Below are 18,830 nucleotides of genomic sequence, written 5' to 3' on the forward strand. Positions count from 1 at the left end.
ACAATGAAACCCATTCCAGCAATTTCCCTGAAGCTCATTTTAGGTGTGAGACCGGCATAATTAATTCTCTAACGTTTTAAGAAAGCACAGCAAAGGACACGTTTTCTCCTAACCACCATAATTGCTTCAGTGTGTTCAGGCACATTCGCAGAGCATACTTTAGGGAAACTTCTTCAGGGAACTTTCTATTACGTCTGGCCGTTGATATTTCCGTGTTCAAAAATAGTGTCAATCAAGGATGGCAGCTTCTACTCTTATTCTCCTGCTGGTGTATGAGTAGTCACTAGGCCCTGGCTTGGAAACTGTAGGTAATGGCCCAGAAAGTCCCTGCTTCCCAGCAAAAGATGTTTTGAACATTTCCTGAACAGGACTCGCCGGGTTAGGCTCCAGGTTGCCGCGACCCTGTTTTGGACAAGCGGTTTCAGCCACTGTGTGTGTGTGTGTGTGTGTGTGTGTGTGTGTGTGTGTGTGCGTGAACAAGGCTCAGTCACTTCAGTGCAGCACAGTCCATCTGAACTTTTGCCCTCCAGCCACTAGAGGGTGGTGCTCTGAGTCTCCTTCACAACTGTCTGAATGAAAATCAGGACTGATAGTCAAAACTGAGTGCAGTACCTGCCCCACAATGATAACTTTCTTCTTCCACACTTTATGGAAGCAATTTATTTAAATATGACTGACGGAGCAATTTGTCAAAGGTTGCAAGATGCAGAAACTGTCTGTGCAGAATGGACAAGAATAGCAGACCAATTTCTTCTAAGAATCTAAACTACGTTTTCAGTGTCCTCAAAGCACGAGGTCTTCCAAGAGGGGAAGGGGTTATTTCTGAATATGTTCTTTAAATCGTAGCAATACAATCAGGCTTTATTGTTTTTTTCCGTGAACAAACCGATTATGTCAAATGGCTCAGACAGTGTATGTGGCAACATTGCATCTAAGTCCACAGCATATACTTCACAAAGTATTTTGGGAACATCAAACTGAGACTAAGTAATTTTGCTGACACACCAACGGTTAATGTCAACAGCAAGAAACAAATACATATATTTAAGGTGTCACTAAAAATATTTGACAGTTCGTGCGGACAGAAAATGGAAAAAAGAAAAATGGAAAAATAAATGAGTGAAGCTCAAATGGGGCTGGAGCTGGCCAGTGATAGCAGTAGGCGTCTTGACTCAGAACACACAGACACACACACATTCACAGTTTCCTGATTTTTCTGCACATAGCAACTTTACCTACTTTATTAAAACTCAACAATGTGCCAATTAACTAAGACAGCCAGTCTTTGGTTTCCCAACAAAACCAAATCAATGTGTGTGTGTGTGTGTGTGTGTGTGTATGTGTGTCCATTTTCCTGCTCTCTTTATATGTTAATGAAATACATTCAGTACAATATTTCCAGTTAGATGTCAAGAGAGGCCGGCGCACGGACAGGGAGGCAGATGCAGAGAAAGGAAGCAGGGAGTGGAGTGCGTACTTAGGAAAAAAGGAAACCCGTGAGGCAGGTCACAGAGAAACATTAGAGAGGACAAGAGGGGAAATCCCAAATGAAGGAAAAAAAAATCCTATAAATGCTCATCCACACAGGCTGGCAGCATTTAATAAATGAAGACAATAATAATTAGAAGAGTAAGGAAAGCAGATGGAAGTTTCTTCACCTGATCCCCACTCCACTCCCCCATCACCACTATTATTGTCCTTATCAACCGTCACGCATATGCCGTACACATTACTTTTAATCAGGTTTCTATTATTTTAATCTAATTTGTACGGCAAAAAATGCTCTCTTTAATGATACATGGAGAGAGCACTGCACCTGACAAAGAAAAACCGAGCAGCCCTCATTTAAAATGTAATAGGCACCATTTCCGGTCTGATGGTTGGCATTTTTTTCTCTGAAATCGAATAAGCCAGATAATCTCAAAGGCCTGCGATCACTGTGCCAAAAGTATGTCTGTAATGGATGTGGCCGCATGGATAATTAGTTAAGGAAAAACTGTTCGGTTCGGATGCAGAGCTGACATGAAGTGAGACTGACGCAGAGAGTCCATTCCTCACGGGCCCCTCATGGATCTCTGGGGCCAGCAGTCTGGGTGCTGCTCAGCCATGGGTCCCGGAAACAGGCCTTCATCATCATCACCATTAGCAGCCCCATTATCATTGCTATCATCGTTACCATCCTTAAAATATGACGGATGAAATAGAACATTTTAATATATGTACATTACTTGTATTTTACATATATGTGCACACATACAAGATAGACAGGTTTATACAGACAGGGGTTCTGTGTAAAAGTAGTGCATGTTGAAGCAATGGTTTTTGTGCAAAGCCAGCAGACTGGCTATGCAATGAAGTACTGTGGTTAACAGCACAGTGAAGGAGACAGCGAAGGACAAGGCCATGGTGCCACAATCACATAGCTCCCCTCTCACAATCCCAGGAATAAGCCGTTCAAAGGCAGAAGCTCCGAAGAAAAATGAACGGTGAAATCGATGTATGGATTGATGTGGTCCACAGTGAAAAGCGCATTCAGTGTATGTCCAGGCAGTGATAAGGGCCTTCAGGAGAGGTTGTCTCTCCTGTACCCAGGAGGGGGTCTGAGAGGACTCTTCCTTCCGTATATGTGTGAGTGTGAGGAGGGCTGTTGCAGAGGCTTCTTTAAAGTTCTTCAGTGCCATCCAAAGGAAGCAAGGGGTCACGCTCTGTTCAGGGAGCAGCAGATATTCATAAACCGCAGGGTACGAAGAGGGATTGGCTTAATTCGAAAAGTGTTTCCTTGTGCATCTGCAGCAAAAGGAAATTTGTCTTGAGATCATCACGGTGGCGTGGAGGTGAGAAGACATGCAGGCAGAAGACAAACACACACACACGCATACATACGGACACACACGCTGTTTATTTAACAAGGAACTTGAGAAAAAGCAGCACTATCGCAGCTCTCAACATGTGTTCCCACTGCACACGTGACAACCCTCCTGAAGCCTTGCCCCCACTGGAGGCTGACCCACTGTTTTCACACATATGTGTGTTTGAGTGCTCCTTCAAGGTCAAACATTCTGAGAGCCTTAGAGACATGCTGTAGGTGTGGGCAGCAGGTGGCACCATGGTTAAGACACTAAATATTTACATTAAAAGGTTGCGCTCTGTGTGCTCAACTGGCGATCTAGTTAACGCAAACTGCTCCACCAAATGCACAGATGCACAAACGAAAAGAAAAAATGCTCCACCAGGCAGGTGAAATTGCCTCCATACACTTTGTTTTGTCACCAAAAGGTTGCCGGTCGGTGTACAGCTGCAGAATATTAGTTACCCGCAGTAACTGCCCTCACCGCCCCACCGTAACTGGCCTCTGGCCCCAACAGGTGAGCTCTGAGTGCAAAGAGGGTCACCTTTGCTGAGCTGTGTCCGCTTACACAGACGCCTCATGAGGGACCTGTACGGAGGACGGCCCTAAAGAAGACAGTGCCCCCGCTCTCCGTCTGCAGCCAAGCCACTCTGGTGGCCGCTGTTTGCGAACGCGGTATCAAACCTTGGACGCTTTCAAGTAGTTCCTGTTGTGCTACTGTAGTTACTCTATGAACAAAACCCGGAAAGACTCAGAAACCTTGCGAAACAAAATATAAACTACTAAAATGACAAAAGCAGACATCAGTTGCAACAACACAGCAAAAGAATGCTGATTCCTCCTACCTCCATGCTCTCTCTCACACACACAAACACACACACACATACATAAACGCACACACACCCTCCCTGGCTCAGCGAGAACTGACATCATGCTGTCTTTCAGAAGCTGAGGTGTGCTTCACTTTGCAGTTTCCCAATTTTCCACTCCTCAATGCAACTGATGTTCCGGAAGTAGCCCGCGTTAATCCAGAAGTCCAAGGGGCAACGTGAACGTTGCACTGGGGCTCAAATCTCTTTGTCGCAAGACTAGTTCCACATCCAGTACGCCACCTCCTTGCATGCAATGATCTTCCGCCCGGCTGTTTTTCAATGTCTCCTCACCATTTATTTTTAAGAATGTATTTTCTCTTAGCATCCTTCATTTCCAGTGGGAAAAAAGGAGAACGATGGATGGACAGAGAGGGAGAGACAGAGGGGGGAAGCGCAGGAGCATCTAAAAATACCTTTCTCCGTTGCACATTCACATGCGTTCTGCAAACTGGGCCCCATGCAATCTGTCAGGGGATGTCTCTGGACACTTGTTAGATGCCATTCCTCTCTGGGCAGCACACTCTCGGAAACACGGACACACGCTTACACGGGTGCACTTAGAAAAGCAACAAGTTATGTGGGGGGCATGCAAATGAGTACAATGCAGACAGGCCAGGGTGCTGTGACCCAAAGAGACTGCAGCCAGGTTTAGCTTCCATCACTGATTAGGCCTATTGCCTTCACACAGTAGCTCTCCTCGCTCACCTATCCATGGCATCAAACACACATCCATGCACACATAGCAAGATCACATCAGTCCCATTTAGACAACTCAAACTGTACATCTGATGACTTGCTATCCTGCTGAAATGGTGTACAGATAATACTAGTCAGTGCACACCCCTCACTGCACTGGCAATCGGGGTGGGGAAAGACATGATAGTAGGCTGGGGGCCACAACACAGCACTGCAGTGTAGAAAGCGCAGCTAGGAAGAATCCGGTCTGCATTTAGAGGGCTCACCATATGCAGGCCAGAAGGTGGGGAAAGGGTCCAGATAATTATGTTCGCAGTTTATTCGTTTAACCGATGCTTTTCTCTGAGATGACTTACAATATCAAGCTACTTAGAATTATTTACCCATTTATACAGCTGGGCAATTTTACGGAAGCATTTTAGTGTAAGTGTCTTGTTGAAGCATATTGCAGCTGGAGGTGGGATTTGAACCTGTGGGCCCAAAGGCAGCAACCAGCTGCTCCTGTTAAGTAGACTTAACCGCCAAGGTATTCTCCATTCAACTAGCTAATGACAGCCGAGCCCTTGGGCAAGGTACTAAGATCCATATCACCTCCATGAATACAAATCTGTGTGCGCGAGGTAAAAAACGAAGCTAGTTCCAACGGACGAAGTAACCCCTTAGTAAACAAAGAAACATAAACAAATGAAGGATAAATAGTTACCCTCCAGCATCCCACTACGGCACTGGCAGCATGTGGCTGTAGTCAGGAAGTGGGACCTCCTTCCCGAAAGGTGTACTGGCACTGGCCGTGTAGGACGCCAGTCACACTGCAATTACAGCGGCTCTCACAGAGGGGTGTACAGGGTGAGAAACAGATGTGTGATGATGCAGGAGCTCCAAAACAGAGTGAGGGAAAACAAAGAGGTGGATGAGAAGACAGTTGGTAGGGATAGAATGGAGAGATGAATGAGAGAAAGAAAGCAAAAACCTCGGTGTATTTGCTACGTTTACTACGGCCTTGAACCTCCCGGGTATGGAAGCCAAAGAATCCGAGGGTATTTGTCACCGTTTTGCTGAAAACCGGAATGGCACTTTGGGAGCATGCATGGACGTGGCGGTTGTACAAATGAAGAAGTCTACACCTGCACTAAACCAAAGGGAGGAACAACATGTGGGTAGGAGCCACCGGCCATCAGCATACCTCACGGGGAATCTGTCCAACAGAAATGACAAAGGTCCATTATAGACAACTGCTCTGCCATAATAATCATGGTTTGAGTGATAAAAGGTCCTTGATGTTAATCTCTGTTACAATCAGCTTTAGCTACAATGAGCCACGTGGCCCATGGCTGAGTTTTCACTGCTGAGTTCCTGTTTGGTCTTAACACACATGCATCCACACGTTCCATCCCATTTCACCTGCGTGCTGTCCGTATACGCAATACACTGACGCAAGCATACACACGAATGCTCCGTACAGCCTCACACACCAATCGAAACCACACACAGGAGGAACAGACGCACACACCCAGATGACACAGGGGTGTCCTCGGAACAGCTGCAACCTCTCCCACTGACTCATAGCGGCTCTGCAGCTCAGCCAAGGCCTGGGTAGAACCCAGACAGCCCTACTGACCACAGCACCCCAAGCACGCCAGTGGAACAGCAGCCCCAACCTCTCCGAGACCTCGGTGAGAAAGCCGGTAGCACCGTGGCTACGAAAGGTCCCATCTCGGGCTACCTCTGGGGCGTAGAAGCCACACGCATACCTGATAATCACCTGTCCTGTTTTTCTAAAGGACAGTTGGTGACAAGTGATAATGGAGAGTGGAAGAGCGGCAAGAGGACACTTCTGCGTGAGTTCTATTTCACACTTTTCTGTGTGCATCACCTGCCGTTGTGCGAACAATCTCACGGAAGTTAGGAGAAGTCTTACTTTTACCTTTGTTCATTCAGCTCACGCTTTTCTCCAAAGTGACTTACGGTGTTAATCTTCTTACAGTGATTTACCCACTTGCACAGCTGGGTAATTTTCAGCCTTCTGTCCCTTAGCTTTCAGCCGAACAAGTCCGCTCCCTGCACACAGACGTACATCTACCCCCCGCTGCCACTTCACCTTTTTCTCCTCTTTCCTATCACACCTGCTGACCTAGTTCCACACACACTGTCCGTAGCAAAAACACACTCAGCCACACACACGAGCACGCGCACGTACTGCTTCTAATGAAGCAGATAAGCATCTGTACCTGCAGTGACGTACACCGAAATGAATTACATTTGCATGCGGTTAAACCAGGCACTTTTTTAGGTTCTGTCTCACACAAATGTTACTTCCAAAAATACTGCAATGTCTCTTCACGCTGTCATCACCGACAAACGAGCGCAAACACATACGTGCTTGAGGACAAGGTCCAACGATGACACTATTTGTAGATAAAGTGACGCAAACAGCATGCGAACGCTTCAGCCGGACCGCCGAGTGGACCGACAAAACCCTCGGACTGAACGCCGACCGCAACCTGAACTCGAAGCCCCCGTGGCCGCTGTCTCGGGTCAAAGGAGCAAAGCGGTGGGAGGGAGGAAAGGGAAGTTCACCCACCGCTCCATCTCCGTCTCCTGCTCTTTCTCCTTCTGCCGCCGGGACTTGTGCAAGAGTCCGATCAGAACAACGGCAGCCCGGATCCCGGCCCGCTTGGAGTGCACCCTGCTCTCGGGCTCAGACATCTTCCGCCCTCAGGTGTCGCTCGTGTAGTCCCCCTTGGCCCGGCGACGGACCGAGCTGCAGCACGCTGCCAACGCCAACCTCAGCGGAGCGGGCAATGTGTCTGCTGTCGCTGTACATCGCTCTCGCCCTCTCTCCTCCTCTCTCTCTCCCTCCGCTGCTCTGCCTCCCCACCCACCTCGATGTGATAGGCAGGGCCTCCATGCTGATCCTGCCCCTTTCCCCTCCCTCCACCCACCTCTCAGAGGCAGTCTGTCTCACTTCCTGTACTGTCAGAGTTTATCCCACTTTCCCCATTACTCACACCGGCACTTGTCCCCCTTCAATGACATTCTTCCCGCCTCACCTCTTCTCCGCTCCTGCAGTACTTGTTTCTCTTTCTCCGTTGCTCAAGTACATACTTCGACTTGCCCTTGCTTTCCATGACCTCGATCTTCCGCTGTATTTTTTATAGCGCCACTGAGACTTCCATCATCACTGTGAAGGACTGCCTCAAGCTGAAGGTGCTTCCATAACAAATGCAGTAGGCCCAGAGAGAAGTGTGCAACAAGTACAACTGCCTCCCGAACAAGAGATTGGTACTGTTGCCACAAGGGTAGAGACAAGCCCCCAGTCTGCACGAGAGGTATGAGCAACGACCCCACAACCCACTGCCTAAGTGCAGCTGTGATCCAAAGCCCTTTTGTGCCCAATGAACCCGATTCTCTGCTGACATTACGCACTCAACTGGATAAATGCACCTTCCTCTCATGTGCATCTTAGCAGAGCTTCGTGGAGTCTGTTTCCTCCACTACAGACCTCGGCCCCATTCTCCCCTACATGCCCCTCCCTACTCCACTGCCCTGTTCAGTGACCATAGCAAGGACGCAAGAGTCTATGTATTATCATTAAGTTAGCTCTCAGCATGCCTACAAGCGTGCATTTGTGTGCAGCTGTGATGGTGCAGGAGCGCGAAGCACATTAGATCAGCTATGGTGGCTGTCAACAAGCAAGCCTGGATCTCAAAACAATGGAAGACTCTTCAACTCAACATGTCAGTTAGTTAAAATCTGCTTTATGGTGCATTTCATCTGTAACTGTGAACCCCTACATGGACCTGGGGGGATGCCAGGGTGATTTATTACTTTCTCCTATTATTTCAGCCAAGTCTGGCCATCCCACCTCTAGGGTCAAACCATAGAATAAATGCTGCAGGAGCATACAAAATAATTTAGCTGACAGCACGAACGACTATAACCCAGTTATTCTGAATGTACATTGATTGGTGACTTACACACATTTACAGCTATTTGGACAGAAGCAGTTAAACTGTAAACCACACATTTCTCCTTCATTATAACAGGGGTAATTAGGAAGTAGCACTGATATGAACTCATCAAAAGTATAAAAGTGAGATAAGAACCTCATTTTGGACAAAAATGTTTGTGAGGCAAGTAAAAAAAATGCACTGCGATGGGATCTTCCACACTGTATGCTAGATGTGCCACCACTGCTCAGAAGCTGTCTCACAGAAGAGGTGCAAACAGCCTCTCAGTCCTCAGCCCAGGTAACAAGCTACAGCGAAGCTGTTGATCGGGGACCAGCAACTATGAGTGTCAGGAATAAGATGTGACCTTTACCGCAGCACCTGCTTTTGAAAACATCAGATGTCCAGCGCATATGACTCCATTTTTCCTCATCTCCTTTCTCCGCTCACCCTCGCATCCCTCTTTCTTTTTCATTTGGTGCCTCTCTCACCCCGCAGTCTGACTCCCACAGTAACAGAGGACAAGGTGTCTGCCATCACTCTCTTACTAAGTTAATGATCAAAAAACTGCTCGACCAGAATGATGCAGAGGCCCAGAAGGCTAACATGGCTCAGGACGTGGGCCCAGGCAGCATGTCCTGTCTCCACCAATACCTACGAGTATTATTTCGATATTTATTATTTTATTGCATATCTCTTAACTCGAGCCCTACTAACATCTCAGAACATCACATGGCACAAAAAGTGTTAAAAATTAATAAATGGAAAAGGCAGCAAACAAATCGCTTTCTGCATCATCCTTGTCGTTATGTGCATATCACGTCTTGTCCTCACAAATCACACAGACCAAGGTGCCCTTTAGTGGACCTTCACGCAGAACGCCGCACACACTCCGCTCGCACTCAGCGCAGCGCGAAGATGGGCCGGAATCTCCTGGGCCACCTGTGAACACAGAGCGCACGTTGGTGTGCGGCCAGTAGGTGGTCGGTATGGTCGCAGAGCAGTGCAGACGGGCTGCTGCGTCGCTCCAGTTCGAGCAGTCAGTGTAATGTCGGTGCAGCTATAATTCAGAGTCTCAGTGCATAGTGTAACGTTCTCTACAGAGACCCTGAGCATCGGCTTGTTTGAGCTGCGAATCACGCCGTTCGTTCCCACCCACCCTGACCTCACCGTCTGTCTCCTATATGCAATCCTGCATCCCAGAGCAACTGCTATGCCTGACGGAGAGTGGCAAGAGGGAAAGAGACCGAGCGAGAGAGAGTTTGTTTTGGGATTTGTGTTGTAGCCACAGCTAAATTTAGCTCTTAGATGGTAACAGCATGTTCCCCTCTTACTTTTTCCTCACACTGAGGTCTGAAAAAAGGTTTACAAATGCAGACTTACGGGACCATGGTAATGCACCACAGTTACATTCATCACATGCAATCATCACTTCAGTTTTATGGTTGCACATCTGTCTCCCAACAACACAACTGCCTCCTCCATCCCTATGCAGTCTATAATACATTTCTTGGCATGTACATGTTTTTAAGTAATTTTAGCTGTAAGGATGCGGTAATAAGTAAATTCTTGCAATGGTAGCATCGACGAGCACAAAACCTGCCCTTTTTTTGCTCATATTGCTAAATGAAGAGCATGGAAACTACTGGTATAATGGTCCCTGAATGTGCTAACGGAATTGTTATGTGCCACTTCGCCAGTTACGGAAATGCTGACCGTCATAATTTGCCATTTTCATTCAAGTGAAACGAATAAATCGAGAAAGGAAACAGCTGCGTAACAGTATCAATGAGCTGTATTTAGCAAACATCCTAAGCGGTGGCAAAAGTATACGTATGGACACATACACTGGCGGTACACTGATATACTGCAGTCACACTCTGCAGGCTGACCTAACCCTACACAGACCATTTTACAACTTCCACTCCATGAGCCATTGATTCACACCTAAAGCATCTGGTGATGTAGCTGGCTGATTACACCGGTACATCCTGTGAGGGGGAACAGCCCAACCGAGGGCCACAGAGTGATGGAGACTGGGTGAGGGGAGCCCTGGAAACATTAAGGAGATGAGAAATAGAGGCTGGAGATAGAGGAGAAGGGAAATGAGTGGTGGAAACATAGTGCAAACCTTTAGCGAGATGCTCCTTCTCCATGTTCTGCTCTCCACTTCCAGCGAGGGAGCTAGCAGAGAACTGGCTGCTATGGCCATGGCAACAAGTCCCAGACTATAAGGAATTGTACAGAACATACACACACTCACACACTCACACACACTCAACACTTTTAGCGCACTACAATTGGTCAAACAAGTTTGTTTGCGTGTTACAGCTGTGTATGAGTTCCTAGGTATCCTGTGTTTGTGTGCTCAAGAAATGGAGAGCATCCGACACGGAGCGCAAAGGGCTGCTGTGTCTTTGCCAAGCAGAAGTGAGGCCATGTGTTCGTCAAAAATCAGCAAATTAGCCACGATTGGCAGGGGGCCGCAGGCAGTGCAATGGCTGTTTACCATCCCTCTGACAGGGAAGAGCTCCTGTTTTCTCTCTCTGGCGCTCTCTCTCTCTCTCGCTCTCTCTCTCTCTCTCTCTCTCACACACACACACACACGCACACACGCCAACATGCAAACAGCATGTTCTCTGAACCTCGTGTCAGTCACTGTTGAAGGGTCAGATTTCTCCTGGTTGCTACGACAGCAATCACCACTCTGCAACATCAACTCATAACCCAAGAGGAGAATCTCATATTGTTTAACCCCAGCTATTCATATTTCAGAATTCATCGATGATCATGATGACTCAGCACTAATACGATGGAGAAATGATACACGTTTTTCCTCCTTTTCACTTCCCTCATTGTTTAAATAGTTAATAACACAGTGACTTGTGACTAAGACTGTCATCACGTGATAGCTTCCCAGTCAGCTTCTATGTGCCAATGTGTTAATGTGCTAAGAAATAAATATTACGCTCAAAGAGGACCTAGTATGAAGTAAGCCATTTGTGCAAAATGTGCTGTTGACCCCTATTACCTGTACTTTGTGGGTCTCGGTAGGGCTAAGCCAGAGGTGCCACAGGCTGCAACACGTTCATTCATGGTCAGACCAGGAGCCCCCGACCAAGGGACTTTGTAAGAGATAAACCTCAAGAGCTCACTCTGAATGTAACCCGCTTGTTCTTGATTTCGTCCCTTCTGCTTGGAGCTGAATGGCAGCCGCTGATCTGTCACAGAAACACTTACTCAAGGGAGCTACACATTTGCTTCAGTTTTTCACAGGTTATTATGGGAACCTGACCCCTTGTCATGAATGTTCAAAGCTCAGATTGACTGTAGCCCCATTACACCCCAGCAGTCTGTAGGCTGATCATAAGTGAGACTTCCCTTAGTTGGGCGTAATGTCCGATTTAATTTGAGGCAACACATGGTTGAGTTACGACAAAAGGGTTGCAGGTTTAATATGCATTCAAGTGCTGCTTGAAAGTGTGTGAATGCTATAGGTCTGGTCATTATTCTTGTATAAAACATTAAAATGAATGTATAAAATCTTTATCTTAAGCCTTAAACAAATAAATGTGTATATGATTTACACACCTGATTCTACTCACCTACCTGGTTTAACCAATGCAACTTGGGGTTCACTTATTTTTGCACCTGCACTACTTCCGTTTTTCAGCTACACACGACTACCTCTAAACCAAAATATATAATTAGTTACTACACATCTATTACGTCGGATGAGAAAGACCGCTTTTCATGAAATATCAATTATGGGGTAAAACTACGGGACACAAGGGCTTCACATAGTTGCAGGGAGCACTCTCTCAAGTACAACAAAAAACTCTAAAAGACAAGAATCATTGCACATACAATATTCTGCTAATAACAGAAGAGTTTATCAACCTCATTCTCAGCAGCCTGAGTAACACTGAAGGACATAAAAGGATAAAGGGGGATGGAGGAAGAAAGCAAACAAAGGAAGATGCCACAGTGCGTAAGTGCACGAGAGGCCCTGTCTCCACCGCAGTCAGTGATTGTTCAAGTGTCGACTAATCACAAATGTTTGCTAGTTCCCTTGCCAACTCTGAGTCCTCTGAGCTTTCTGTTGCATTTGGGCTCAGCAGAGTAGAATATCATCAGACGTTAATTTGGCTTGCTGCGGAAGGATCTGTAACACAATTTGTTTTGTATTCCTGTGTCAGTTGATGGAATGGGAAGTATACAGATGAAGATAAAGATTCCTCCTCTGCCTGTTGTCTCTCAGAAGAGCAAATGTCAGGATTTCGCAGTGCAGGTCTTCTGTTCCGCGGCTCCCAGGCCAAGTGATCCTGCCTTCTTTTGGCTAAAAAGCCATTTATTTCATTTCTTCCATCGATAAATTCCCCTTTCTGTACGTTCTAAATGGACGCACGGAGGCCAGCCTAAGCTCAATTAGGCTTCATCCCACTCAACGAGGGGACCACAGGAGTGGGGAAACAGAGGTGGCAGTGACCGAGGGGGGTTACTTTTATATTGTGAACATTGTGAAGAAATCGCCAACCTCTTACTGCTGCTAAAAATGTAGACAAACAGTAACTGAAGAAAAAAGAACTGAAAGCAGAACGAAGCTGGGAGGAGCACGGGTATGGATCCAGGTATGGTTGTCAGCTGGGTTGTGCAGTGCTCTGCCCTTGGTCCTGCAGCCCATTTGCCCCCAGCCCGCAGTTGTAATGCAGACTGCGTCATATAGCCACCCTACACAGTTCCACCCATGCAGAGCCAGCAAGGACAGCAGATAAGGACTACATCGATTTCTAGTCCATGTATACGTGCGTATGAGTGTGTGTGTGTGTGTGTGTGTGTGTGTGTCTACTCACTTTCTTCCTCAATGACAGTCATTTGTGAGTAAGGTAATCTGCAACAATTTGTGCCATTCTTCCCTTCTGGTACATATTTGCACAGCAGAGGTGCTGCCCTATTGTCCTTTAGATTAATCTTTTCCTTTCCTCTTTTACATATCAATGAGAAGATTATGAGTGCACCCCCCACTTCCAACCTGGCCAGTTTCACCAGTGTCCCAGATGTGCCAATTCAGCTTTGCACAATGAAATGGAGGTCCTGAGGAGAAGGTGACCAGATAATCTCCCCTTGTCCCTCACTCTGTGACACATGTAGAAGCTCAAGTACAACCTCATTGTTCAGATTTCCTACTTCTGTTCCTGTCTCACTCTTGTCTATCCTTTTTCAACTCCACAGGAGTCCTGATGAGGCCAGACTTATTGTAAGAACAATAACAAAAGATAGAAACTTTCATTTGTGTTTTTGTCTGACATCTCATTCCTGGTGCCTCCATCGGTGATCAAATTTCAGTTATTTTATTGAAAGATCCAGGTTTCTGTCTTTCTGTTTCAGTGGATGCTTTTCATCCAAAGTCAGCAGTTCATCATCTTTGTGGATGAAGCCGTAACAATCCATCAAGCGTCTTGTGTCGTTTCCAGAAGCAACCCTCCTTTCTTTCTCTAATTGGTCCACTAGTTCAAACCCTCATGCTCTCTGATGGAAGAAAGAAGGAAAACACATATTTGCTGTAATTCACCTGACTTAACCAAAAATCTATATCACTCAATAACTCAGCTTTTCTTTACCCACTCTGGCAGTCTCTTGAAGATGGCTTCATAAATTCAGTATTGACAGGTCCGCAAACAGAAAGCCACTAGCCTCTATTTCTCTATCTAATACTGATATGCGTCAGATGTTACCCACAGCAATATTTTGCCATTAACAGCATTTGCCAGCCATTAAAAGTTTTCTAGATACAAATACGTTCAGCATTCATACAGGTCTTCAGAGAACACAATACTATCCTCCTGTGTCTGAAACATTAGCTTCCCTGATGTGCTTCCTTTGTCTTTTTACCCTGTTGAGAAAGACATGACGTTTTAGAGTTCAGTGTTTCACGTGTACAAGTACACTAAGAACGGCAGATAACGAATGTAAGCAAAAGCTGCGTAAATACAGCTGAACGCAGACCTATAAAAGTTCATCTTCACAGCTTTAAAAAAGTGACATAAAGAGAGTTTCGAATGACCGACTGAGAATTTTGCAGAAGAAACTGTCGTTGGGAAAGTTTAAAAATGAATGATCAGAAGAGAGTTGCTGTACATGTCCTTTGCAGTTTACCAACTTGCAGCACCACGGAAACAACACCAGCGCACTACCGTACCGCAGCGCACTAACGTCAGGTTGGGGTGTGCTCATGCGGACATTCCTGGAATGTCCGAGACAAAAATGGGATGATGCTTACCTTGAAGATGACCCCACCCAAAAAAGTGTGGCAGACAGTGAAATGAAGACATGGCCCAGTTCTACACTGGCTCTTCAGTTGATGGTTTCTAAGGCTACACTACCCTGGAGTCTTTAACCGCCCTCCATCTAGTTGCCCCAAACTCAGTCAGCTGTGAAGACAAGAGGGGGTGCATTCACAATGGGAGGGCACTCTGGGCTCTTAAAAGCATCATTACAACCTACGGGCCAGATGGCTCCCTTATCGTGGCCGTCAGCAGGGAGCGAGTTCACGGAGCTGGTGGGGGAGGGGGCACGCAGTAAAGATTTTTCATGAAATACAGCTGCTCATCCAGGGGCTGGAGGAGACAGGGTCCCACACATTGACTGCGCAGGAAGACAACGGCTGCAGTGCGGATGGTTGAGTACCGCTGATGCTCGCAGAACACTTGTAAGGCCAACATCCTTACTGGATGGAAAACACACTTGCAGCGATGGTAGCGCACAGCCACGGGAGGCCCTGCATCCCTTGCTGCATGTTGTCAGAGTAGCAGGTAGAGCAAGAGGATACTAGTGTGGTCTCCAGGGTGGATGAGAAAATGCAGCCACAAGTTGACAACATCTTTTCCTATGGCAACAGTCCCAGTGGGGAAGAGAACATTCCAGAGTTACTATGGCTGCCATGGACATGGTCCACTGGAACTTCTCTCAAGTGTGCGACACGTGACAGCAATCTAAAGGTTTACACTGTGATCCTGTTTCTTGACCGAAAATCAAATACTTCACCAAAAGTGAGTAATAAGTAAAGGCAATGCAACTGTATAGATTTGATCCAAATATAAGAGCTATACAATGAATTCCATGAACATTTAACCATGCGACTTCCAGTAAAAGATTGCTGGAGGCTAGTTCCGGGGATATAAAACAAAATCTTTAAAAAAGGACAGAAAGGAAGTGGAGCTCAACCCAGCCATAATGTTTAACAAGATTTAATGACAGAATGTTCCATGCTCAGGTTCGTAGAGTTCAGAGCAACACAAAGCCAAGCTGCCACTTGTCATGTAAAATGCCCAGGAAGCTCTCTTTTCAAAATCCAATTGAAACGCAGGTGAAACCATACGAGAAACTGAGGAGGAAGGCTGTGACTTGTACGTTTCCAGATGCTGCAGTCTGAATGCTTCAGAACCCCCAACACTTGCCCTGATTTAAGTAATCTCACTCCCTATTTGCACAGTTGATGCACTGAGCTTAAGACCATAAGTGTGAACCTTTCTGAAGGGAAAGAGCAAACTCTTCTCAAATCACCAAGTTCTAACACCCAGTAATACAACCATAGCTGATATATTAAGGAGAGACATTTTTATGCTGATACATATTGATTTTATGTATGTTGTAAGTAATTTGTACTGTGTATTTTTTGCTTTTCTACTTCAGCTTGAAGTGTTTGGGTAGCAGAGAAGATGAAAAAAAGACATGTTGCAGTCTTGTGAATTTTATCACCTGTGACATTGTGCTTCTCAATCTAATAACTTCTTTAATTTTAATTATTATTTTATTTGATGAATTTAGTTTGTATTTATCCATCATTTTTCTTTTTTTATCATTTTTCCCACAATATATCCAACAATATGTAGTTGGGCAGAGTTTCACCCGCTACGTGGAAAAGTGTCCGGGTATGTATTACAAGAGGTGTAAGTATGTAAGAAAGAACAAATGTGTGATTGTAGGTATGGTTTTCTTACTGCAGTGTTTTTGGCTTTGATTGCAATGTTGATGGTAGTGCCAAAAAATTCCGTTTTGTGCAGACTGTAAAATTCATTGCATATTATGGCTACTGAAAACATCACATCACAAGGCTGTGGGTATCCTCCCTATATGTAATACATTAATATCTCAGCATCACCTGAAGCTCATTTTCAGCTCTGAGCTGAACAAGAGGAAAACACAGCTGTCTGGAGCGAGAAGAGGAGGTCGGGTGGGGGGTTGGGGGTTAGGGGGATGGGGGGGCTCTGACAGCTGTCCTCTACTGGGAGATTCCCAGGAAATGGATTTCCGCTAAAGGTGAAATATCGCCCTCTTGTGGAGAGAAAATGAAGTTCACCTGCATGTGGAGCCCAGCAACATGCAAAGTCCATGTTAGTCTGTAGTGCCCTCTAATGGCAGTGGGTGGTAGTAGTCGGTGGAAGCTGATCGGATGGGATTCCTGAATGAACCTAAACAGGCGACTGTGTCTAGTACCAATTTAATGTCATTTGCAAAAGTCAGATTAACTCAACTTTTAACAAATAATCTATTGATTGTTATTAATAACACATTTTACAAGTCAGTTTCATACCTCTGTGACCTATGATCACCAATGCATGCACAGGTGTCACACTCTACAGAAGATTTAGTTAATCTTTTGGGGGCATTTTCCCACCTGCAGTACACACACAGCCATGCATGCCTTCATTCTGCTGGCGATGCCCAGGCACCTTTCCCAGTCCATCAGGCAGTAAAGCATTCAGCTGCAATCCCTACCACACATCAGAGCACATGTCCGATCGCAGTTATTAATGACATGGGTGCAAAGCAGAGGTTCAGAACGGTGTGATAGAGGGTAGCTGCTTTAAAAAAATTAAAATAAAATGCTACACCTCTGAGGCTAAGTACACTGTGGGAGTACAATGGTCTCACCATAAAATAGAGTAGCCTACCAGGGGCTGCTGGCACTGAACCGCAGAACACCAAGACCCTGAAGCCATTATTCCCTTGAGTACTTGTTGATACTGCAGTGCTGTTGGCTTTGTTAGATGAACACAATGAGCACATGTCGGACAAACTTCCTGCGTGCCACCCATTGCGCATCCCTTTGACCCTCTGCATTCACTATTAATCCCATTGCGACACATAGATTGAAGCACTACCTGTAAAATAGCGAAGGATGAGATGACACTAGAAGTGCTGTATATAAATCAGCGTCATCCCATTTCAGTGTCTCTGCATGTCAGTCCACTTTTCCGTCCAGGGAATATGCGAGGGAACTCAACATGGACGCTTCACAGACACCTGACCTTAATACATTGGAAAAGCAGCTGGAAAAAAATCCAGGCACTCATGAGAGAACTGTTGCTAAAAATGGGACACACAAAACTGGATGAATTATTGATGGCTGACAGGGTCTCTCCATTGCCAGGGTGAGGCATGCAGAAATACTGCACACTCACAGGGCTTCGGATCTGCACGCACGCAAGCTGAGAGGCCCACACTGCCCAGACACATCCTGGGAATGGCTTGGCCCAGTACTCACCTCACTCTCAGGGCTCCCAGGCTGGGCTTGTCAATCCTGCAAGGAGACAAAGAGAGGGAAACTAAATGTTCCGGTGCCGGTGAAACCCATCAGCATTAGAATCCATGCGCATGTTTCTGCATTAGCAGAGCTGTGGTGCATCACACATCATTGGAACCAAAACTAAATACTACCTAGGCCGGAGCAGCAAAACACGAGTGGTGTTACACCTTTACTGTGTGTTTCAGCATCCCAGTCCCTTTTCTTTGCCTCAGGTGTCAGCAGTGCCATGAAAGATTCTGGGAGCGCTCTGTATGCATGTGTGAGTTATTGGAACCCAGCCATCAAGAGCTGATCTTCTGTTGGAACTGGAGAGAAGGGCTTATTGAAAGCCCAGGAGGTGATGCTGAGAGAGCAGGATCAATAGCACGAGGCGAATCCCGCAATTATAGCTCTGGGAGTTGGATCACACACTCTTTTGCCTGGCTCTGTTGTACTGCATTATGCTGTCATACTGTGGGGGCTGAATTGCACTGGGACTGTGTGAAAACACACACAGACATGGCTGGAACGCCCTAACAACTACTTGCATAGTTCCTGGTGGAGCGGGCAGAGACCCCACATCGTGGAGACCCCGTCCCACCAAAGCTGCGGTTGCCCTCCCAGGGAAAAGGGAGCGAAAAAGTGGCAGTCGGTTCCAGCACGCGTGAATACGCATATAAACATCCCTTTTGCAACAAGTTTCCACATTAAAGTGGGTGTTTAACTCGCCCTCATCACCCTGAAAGTTCCGCCTGAAACACGTTCGAATGGACTCGTGGACCATCCAGATCGTGTCTGTAAATCAACACACAGGAAAGCCAGTGTTTCATTCTTCCTTTGTGCTTTAACCATTAACTCCTGCGCTGATGTTCCATCGAAAAGAAAAACTGGGGTGC

General features: G+C 46.3%; 1 protein-coding gene across 5 annotated transcripts in view; it reads right to left on the minus strand.

Moving 5' to 3' along the window:
• Positions 1-18,830, minus strand: part of LOC108932084 (rap1 GTPase-activating protein 2-like) — a 45,817-nt gene that overhangs the window by 16,811 nt on the left and 10,176 nt on the right. For 3 of the 5 annotated variants that reach the window (XM_018748267.1, XM_018748271.1, XM_018748269.1), the window contains exon 2: positions 17,914-17,949. In XM_018748267.1, the coding sequence (XP_018603783.1) occupies positions 17,914-17,949 (36 nt within the window). Of the gene's footprint in view, positions 1-6,997; positions 7,228-17,913; positions 17,950-18,830 lie in introns of those variants that run through there. The other 2 variants (XM_018748270.1, XM_018748266.1) reach the window with 1 other exon arrangement.

The sequence above is a fragment of the Scleropages formosus genome, chromosome 10 (genome assembly GCF_900964775.1).
Source record: "Scleropages formosus chromosome 10, fSclFor1.1, whole genome shotgun sequence".
NCBI classification, from domain to species: domain Eukaryota; kingdom Metazoa; phylum Chordata; class Actinopteri; order Osteoglossiformes; family Osteoglossidae; genus Scleropages; species Scleropages formosus.